General features: G+C 62.7%; 1 protein-coding gene across 3 annotated transcripts; it reads left to right on the top strand.

The window, feature by feature from the left end:
• The first annotated feature begins 5,235 nt into the window (after positions 1-5,235).
• Positions 5,236-7,012, top strand: GRIFIN (galectin-related inter-fiber protein). 3 transcript variants are annotated; one of them, XM_037007633.2, is made up of 6 exons: positions 5,236-5,362; positions 5,695-5,753; positions 5,923-6,002; positions 6,091-6,250; positions 6,486-6,593; positions 6,867-7,012. In XM_037007633.2, exons 1-6 carry the CDS (start codon positions 5,251-5,253, stop codon positions 6,996-6,998), a joined length of 651 nt encoding a protein of 216 aa, XP_036863528.1. In that variant the 5' UTR covers positions 5,236-5,250; the 3' UTR covers positions 6,999-7,012. The 3 variants fall into 3 exon arrangements, with proteins under 3 accessions (XP_036863528.1, XP_036863502.1, XP_073070267.1); XM_037007607.2 differs by having other exon boundaries at positions 5,695-5,807; XM_073214166.1 differs by having other exon boundaries at positions 5,695-5,807; positions 6,486-6,652.
• Positions 7,013-7,982: the final 970 nt, after the last annotated feature.

Raw genomic sequence — 7,982 nt, 5'->3', positions numbered from 1 at the left:
TGGCTGCCTGGCTGCCCCACTGCGCCCTGTCCAGCCCACCTGAACCCCTGTACCCGCCCAGCCACGGAGGCCCCTGGCTGCACCCAGCTGCCGGCCCAGTGCCCACGGCCTTGCTCGCTAGCCTGTCGGGGCGAGTTGAGCTTCCTCGAAGGAGGCTGCCAGTGTGGGCTCGGTTTCCACTGCTCGGGGGCCAAGTCCAAGAGGTTCCAGGCAGGCCTCCACCTGCCCATCCAGGAGGCCTCTCCTCAGCCCCCCAAAGCCATACCACCAAGAGCTTTAGAGCCCCTCAGGTACACACTTCTCCCCAGACTCCCTGGTGACCCCTCAAGAATCTCACATTCACAGCTGTGACCTCCCAGGAAAAGCACACACTGACCACAGCGGCCTCTGTCCATCCACCAGTGACAGGGGAACGGAAGCCTCTCCACGTAAACAGCCATGAGCTTGCTTGGAGGACTGCAAAGCAGAGCCCTGGTTAACACATTGAGCCAAGGAGCATAACTGTGGGAGCAGGGGGGCTCTGTCCTGCACCCCAAATCATGGCCCCACCTCTGCAGGGCTGTGGTGAAGAGCACCATTTCCCCAGTGGCCAGCTGCCAGCACCTAGCCAGCTATAGCTCGGCTCTGGGCCTCGGGCGCTGCATCTATAAAATGGGAGGTGGAAGAGGATGGGGGCGAAGGGCCCTTCCCAGGGGGCTGTGAGAACCCGGGGCTAAGGCCTGGCCCGGGCTGGCTCTGGTGGAGCGGTGTCTGGGTGGAATCCCGCTCTCTGCCCTCGGCTCAGGCCCACCAGCAGGGCAAACACTGGCCTTGCAGCCTGGTGTCTCAGCAACCCACCTTCATGTCCCTCCTTTGGGCTGAAACCAGCCTTGCTTCTGTCTGAGCACACGGGCTGTGCTCATTATCCCTTTGGGAAACTCCAGATGGAGAAACAGAGGCCCAGAGAGGGGCAGGGGCTCTCTGCTTGTCTGAGCAGGTGGGCCTGCCTTGCTTCACAGGAGGAGGGGCCAGTATGGAGGGAGGGCCCCCTGGGGTCCCCAGCCAGTGCCAAGTGTCCTTTGGAGCCACTGGCCCAACCATGCCAGAGATAGGGGCAGAGAACTGGCAGCCCCTGCTCGGCATTGGCTCCAGGAAACCTTATCAGGCCCCAAATGCCCCCAAGTGAGCAGATTGTCTGGGTGATAAGAGGCTCAGGGGAGGGTGGAAACACCGGACATGGACAATGGCTGGTCACTGAGTGGGCAGCCTGGCCAGGAACAATTCCAGCTAAATTAGGGGTGGAAGGTGCCACCTGGCAGGGGAGGCCAGGAAGGGCTGCACCCCAACAGGGCAGCAGCGGGGGTGGGGCGCTGTCTTCTCCATCACCATCCTGGCCCTCCCCAGGCCCTTTGCACATGCTGCTTCCTTTACAGGCAACACTCTACATGCTTCCCTTCTTTTGGCTATAGCCCCTCCTCTTCTGGGCTCAGCCCAAATGTCCCCTCCTCCTGGAAGTCCCCCTGACTTGCCTGGATCAGGCCAGTGCCCCCTATACGTGATTGTCACTCCCTGTCTTTTCCCTTCAGCACTTTCATCATAATGATGATTTGATAAGGTGACCCTGGATTTGTCATTTAATGTGTTTGCCCGTCCCTAACAAGGACTGAGTCTGTCTGTCTTGTGAACCACAGCTCAGGGCCACCATGTCATAGGTACTCACCAGGTATTTGTTGAGTAAAGGAATGGCAGCCGGTTGCTTTCCTGCATCAGTAACAGGGGGATGGTAGGCTGGCTGTCAGAGCAGTAAACGGTAGGCACTGGCACGGTACTGAGCACATTGTAGGGGCTCAGCTGAGAAGTGCTGAGCTTTAGATGGGCCGAGTTCTGAGGCCTGAGTTCTGGTCTCCCTTCCCTGAGCCTGGAGCCTCTGTCGGGTCCCAGTGACAGTAGTAACATTTTCCTGAAGCCCTGCTGTGTGCCAGGAGAGGGGGTTCCCGCACACCAGGCACATACCTGCCTCTTTCCCCACAGACCTCTGAGGGACCCACAGGGCCTCAGCGAATGGCTTGGAATGAAAATGACCTCTGTCCTGAGCGACAGGGTGGGATTCAGAGGGAAGGAGCCATGAAGGTCTTAGGCAGGATGGAACCAAGCTTTGAGAGGAAGGGACTCAGGACAGCTGCAGAGGCCCCAGAGGGTGGCAGGGTGGGGGCCCCTGCTGTCCCCTCCCAGCACTGGGCCGCTCCAGGCTTCAACAGGCCTCACAGGAGCCACGAAGGGGCAGCAGAGGCCAGCACTGGGTCCCACAAGCTCTTGGCCTCCCGAGCCTCAGTTTCCCCATCCGTGTAACTCCCCTGCCCTCACCCTGCCTGCTGGCCCAGAGGGCACGCTCATGTCCCAGCCCCAGCAGGTAGGGAATGAGCAAGCCTCCATGTGCCAAGGCCACCTGGGGCCACCCCTGCCAGTGGAAGCTGCCCGTGCCTCCTCCCTTGGGGACTGGGACTTCCATGTTGACTTCACAGGGTGAGCAGTTCCAGATGTGGGCTGGGGGGCAGGGCTGGGGGTCCTAGGAGTGTCTTGGAGGTTGAGGAGGGCTCTGAGGGCAGCCAGGCCCAGACCTTGCCATGGTGGGCCAGGCTGGGTGCTCCCGGGGGTTGGGGGCTCTGGACTTGAGAGGCTGGTCTGGAGGAGCAATGAACTGGAGGAGCACTGGGGGTTCAGAGGCCACACCCCTAACCTAACTCTGGGGAGATCTCTTCCATCTGAGACAAAGCTTGTCAAATTGTCCTGGGCAACTTGTGCCCGCCACCCACAGGCCCACTGAGGTGTATCAGACCTACCCGCAGCCAGCCCTGCCTCCCCCATGCCCCCTGCTGTCCCCTCTCTGCAGCACCCTGCCCTTCCACCATCTAACTCCTACTCATTCTTCAAGATCAGCTTTAGGTGCCCCCTCCTCCAGGAAGCCAACCTTGATAACCTCCACTGTGGCCTGGGGAGGAGCTCCATGTCCAAAGGGCTGACTGCTAGGTCTACATCCTGGCTTTGTGGCCTTCCAGCTGTTGACATCTCTGTGCCCTCAGATCCTGCTCTGTAAACGGGGTCATGGAATTGCCCTCCATGGCTGGGTGTGGTACACATGGTGTGTGTGCAGAGCTTAGCCAAGTGCCTGGCATTGAGTGAGCACCCAACAGAGGGTGTCTTGGGTGGTGGGGCATGATTTACCTCCTGGGCTCCAGCCCTGTCTGCAGTGGAAGCACTGGGGCTGAGGACCAGCCATAGAGCCCAGGCTGCCAACCTGCTGGCTGGTGAAGGTCCTCAACTGCTGGGTGGAGGCCCCCTGCCTCCTCAGAAGCCTGTGAAGGTCAACAGCCAGGGGCAAAACTGCACATCCGGGATTGGGGAAGGGGTGGCACCTGGCCAGCAGGTATGTTTGCCCTGGGCCCTGAGCCACAGCACCCAGCCCTGGCTGGCCAGCAAGTCCTGGGGCCCGGCTGGGGTCTGACCTGGTCTCCATGGGACTGGGGTGTGCCCGCATTGCTGGGCTGGCCATGTGGGGTCTCAGTGTCTCCCAGCCTGTAGGGCCCTTCTGGACCCCTTTATCCCAGTCGCTAAGAGCTTCTGCCGCTCCTACCCTCATGGGAGAAGTTCCAAAACCACAGTGAGGCCAGGCGGGGTGAGACCACGGCCCAGCCAGGTATGTGCTCAGGCCAGGTAACGTGTCCCTGGGCAGGTGGAGGCCCAGAGCTTGCTTTGTCCCAGGTGGGGTTTTCTGAGATCTCCAGGCTGGCATGAACTGGCCGGGCTCACAGCTCTGCCTCCTCCAGGCCCACTGGACTACCTGCAGCACAAACCCCTATTGTCCAGCAGGGGAGGCTCAGAGAGGGGGGGCCTGCTGGAATCAGGGGCCCCACAGGCCTCCTCACCCAAGCCAGGGCCTCTCCAGGCAGTGGCACATGGGCCTCCTGATCAGCCTATCTGGGGGCCAAGCCCCACCCATGGGGCCTCTGAGGCCAGTGGGGCTCTAAGCCCCTGACTCCATGGTCCCTCCCTGGGGCCCTGCCAACCACGAATCAAGGAGACAATGGCCCAGCATCCTTGGCCAGCCAGGGCTGTGGCTGCCTGGGTCACCCTCCTTGCCCAGGGGCAGGCTCACAGGGGTTGGCATTGTGGAGCAGCTGAACTCCAAGGCGCAGACAGCACTAGCTTGAGGTGGCCAGCAGGTTGGAAGCCTTCCTGGAGCCCTAATGCATGCTCTGCCCTACTGGGCCCCTGGCCCGGCCAGCGCTGAACCCACAGCACAGGCTGAGTCCCACCCAACAGCCAGCCCCAGCACCCCTGGCAGGGGGCAGGACAGGGAGTGGGGAGGCAGGGCTGGCCTACCCACTCCTGCTGGGCCAGCCTGCAGATGTGGTCTGGGAGGCAAGCTGGTATTAGGACCGTGCCACAGAGGGCCAGCTCGTCCGGTGGCACCTCCATTGCCCAGGGCCCCCTGCAGGCCCACCAGCCTGCCCAGTGCCTGGCAAAGGGGCACAAGGACACAGCCGCTGCACACCCCACACGGCAGGCCCATTGCCATGTCCCTTCCCAGCCTTAGCATCACCCGCCTTGCCTACACTGGCCAGGCACATGCTTGGACTTGCACAGGAGACCTGGGGGAAAGAATAGCCAGAGGGGAGTGATGGGGAGACATGGGGCTGGAGATTCTGCCAAGCATCCACAGGGCCTGGGGGTGCCCAGGGGCCTGAGGGTCCAGCGTTGTGCCCATCCTCTAAGACACAACTGTCAGGGAAACGACAGGGGCACCTGGAACCACACACTTGCCCTCACGCACACCTGACACACACATGGGCTTGCACACCCACACAGCCACACGGTCCTGAGCTCAGTGCATGCTCCCGCTCACCTGCACACCCACACGCTCACCCACACACCCACATGCTCACCCACACTCACCTACGCTTCCTGCACGCTCACTGCACACAGCAGCCCTGGTGCTCAGTGCGCCCAGCCCCACTCTTCCTTGGAGCAGCTCCCTGGACGGTCCATCCTGGAGGCCCCCACAGCTGCCCCCAAAGCCTGGAGGGACTGCGGTCTCCCCTGCATGCTTCCCGAGGGCCCCAGGCCAGCCCCCTCCCCCGCTCAGCTGAGAGAGGCCGAGGGGCCAGGTCAGGAGGGGCGTTGGGGTGTGGGAAAGGCCCTCCCCTGTGCCTTCTGCCAGAGCCCTGGAATGCGCTGACCACAGGGCCCAGCCTAATCCCAGCTTGGGGCCCCATGGGGCAGCTGGGCCTGCTGGAGCAGGGCAGCCAAGGGCAGCAGGGCTGGGCTGGGGGACACAGGCCTGAGACCAAGGCGGTCAGACGGGCCCCCAGGAGGCCAGGGCAGGGTTGGTAGGCCTCCCTCCTCCCCCACCTCATTGAGCATTGAGAGGGTTTGGGTCTGGGAAGCCTGGAGGAAGAGGCTGGGGGTGCCTGGCTCAGGCCCACCCTTCCTGCGAGAATAGGACGGAAGCTGCTTTCCTAGGTGTCCAAGGATCCCTGGAAGCAAAGATGGAGAGGAGGGCCTGAGGAAGTGGGTGTGGCAGGGGTCTGCGCAGCCACCCTGCCCCTGTGCCTGAAAGGGGGACCTGCTGGGGGAGTGGGGGAGACAGGGAGGGGTAGAGGGACCAGTCAGGCATCCTGTCCCACAGTGGGCTGCCCCGCCCCCTGCCCCACCCAGCTGCCTACATCCCTGGACGCGCCCTGCCGGCAGCAGAAGCCAGACAGATGGCACTGCAGGTGGGTGAGAAGGGGCCCCCAAGTCCCTGTGCTCCTTCCCCTGCCTGTCACGGAGTGAGTGTTACCCTGCGGGCGTGGGTCGTAGTAGAGAGCACGCGCTGGGAGGTCAGGGACTGGGACCAGGGCCTCCTGGACAGGCCAGCACACCAGCTTGCCTCTGCTCTCGCAGTTTGAAGCCTTCTGTGCCGGGGGCCTGGCCCCAGGCTGGAGCCTGCTGGTCCGGGCATACTCTGATGCTGGGGAGGACAGGTAAGGGCAGTACCCCCGCAGGGGTCCCGTCTTCGGCCTTGGGCAGGGTGACTACCCTGCTGCCAGTGGCTCTCATGATGCCCCCCAGGTTTGAGATCAACTTCTTGTCTGAGACGGGGGACATTGCCTTCCACATCAAGCCCCGCTTCTCCAGTGTCACCATGGTGGGAAATGCCTTCCAGGGTGGCCGCTGGGGCCAGGAGGAGGTGTCCAGCATCTTTCCGCTGGTGCTGGGGGAACCCTTTGAGGTGATGGGGGCAGGGGCGAGTTCCAAGTGGGTCAGGGAGGCCTGTGGGGGCTGCCAGCCACCCACTCGCCAAGGAGAGATGGGCTTGGTGGGGCTCCCTGCATGGGGCGCCCATCTGGGTGGGCTGGCACAATGGGGGTTGCACATGGTGAGGGGCCTGAGGCACGTCAGAGCCGGACACAGGAGCAGGACCCAGCCCCCATAGTGGGGCCACAAGTCGCTGGTTCCTGCTGCAGATGGAGGTCAGCTCAGACTCGGGGCACTTCCACGTCCACGCCCAGGAGCACAAGGTGCTACAGTTCGCGCACCGCCACAGGCCACTGACGGACATCACCCGGGTACAGGTGCTGAGCGACCACCGCCTGGCCCAGGTGGAGCTGGCCAGGAGGGACCTGAGCTGGTGGTAATGGTCCTGCCCTGGCCTGCCCGGCCCTGCCCACATCCCGCCCTGGCAGGAACGGCAGTGTGTCCTTATCCCTGGACCCATCAGCCTGGGAGGGGGCTACCATCCTACTCCTTTGCCAGGGGCAGGGGAAAGGTCTGCTGTCCACATCCTTTCCCCCAGCCCACACTGGGGGTGGGGCTGGAACTGAGGCTGGGGTCTTGGATGCTTGCAGGGATGGGGGCCACTGAGCTGCGCCCGAAGTCCAGGAGCAAGTTGGCATCAGACATCCCATGTCCAGTGGAGACCACCCTGGAAAAGCTGGTGGGGGGTTGCGGTTCTGGGCCACCCAATTCACCTTCAATAAAGTCTGAGCAGGCAGCAGGAGCTTAGCTGTTGTGAGAGAGGCCTGGGGTGGGGGGCAGCCCTAGACACCCCCACCAGGGCCAGGGGCAGGGGTTCCCTGAGACCTGTGCCTGAGGATTGTCCGACCTGTCCCTTCATCCTGGGGACACAGGCTTGTGAGGAGGGCCCTCACCCACCCACTGTGGATGTGGGGGGAATGGTGTCAGAGGATATCCAATGAGGGGAGGGCTCTGGCCATGAGCCAGAAGGTGCCAGATGGTCTTCACCCGGGACCACTGGGCTCACGTCCCTCGGGCCCGGCCCTCAGGGGCACATTCCGCGCCGTCCAAGCCAGTGTGCTGGGAGGCCCTGAAGCTTCCTCTTTGCTCTGCATCCTGTTGGGTGGAGGGAGGGATCTTTCCTGTTTCTCCTTGACCCACCTGGAGGGAACGTGCTCCTGTCCCTGTCCCTCTTGAGGGGTAAGGAGTGGAAGGTGGGGATCCTGGCGGCCCACAGCCCTGGGTTCAGACCCCAGTTCACCTGTCTGTCATCTGTCATTCACCTACCTACCATCTACAGCCTGTCTTTTCTATTGCCTACCTACCTACCCACCTACCTACCAGGAGGCCTAATGGCTACCACCTTTGTGAGAGAGCTATTTAAAGAAACTTGCAGACCGGTGAGGCTGACAGAGGTCGAGCCGGTAAGGCCTGGACCTGGGGCTGAGCTGCCCAGGTCTGAGTCCCAGGCCTGATGTGAGGCCCTGGCGCTTCTGGGGACACTGGAGCCCTCAGCTCATAGGGAATGATGAAGCCAGAGGAGGGATTTGGGCGTGAGAGGCTGGCCAGCACCTGTCATGGCGCCGCCTGTGTGGAATTCCAGGCAGTGCACAGACCTGGACCAAAAATCTTGTCCTAGGAGGTTTCACAGATGGGGAAACTAAGGCTTGGTGGGGGAAGAAGGCGGCAGCAGGGTGGGGCAGGGCCGCTGTGCTCCAAGGCTGAGC

Source organism: Manis javanica, chromosome 10 (genome assembly GCF_040802235.1).
Source record: "Manis javanica isolate MJ-LG chromosome 10, MJ_LKY, whole genome shotgun sequence".
Taxonomy (NCBI): Eukaryota; Metazoa; Chordata; class Mammalia; order Pholidota; family Manidae; genus Manis; species Manis javanica.
Note: the sequence above shows the minus strand (reverse complement) of the source record. Positions and strands in the feature narration are given on the sequence as shown.

Bases quoted from the DNA above. Each gene is read 5' to 3' on its own strand.
- GRIFIN (XM_037007607.2), top strand. From the start codon at position 5,251: ATGGGGCAGCTGGGCCTGCTGGAGCAGGGCAGCCAAGGGCAGCAGGGC. The intron at 5,808-5,922 runs GTGAGTGTTACC...CTGCTCTCGCAG, and splicing joins CTTCCCCTGCCTGTCACGGA to TTTGAAGCCTTCTGTGCCGG. The intron at 6,003-6,090 runs GTAAGGGCAGTA...GATGCCCCCCAG, and splicing joins TCTGATGCTGGGGAGGACAG to GTTTGAGATCAACTTCTTGT.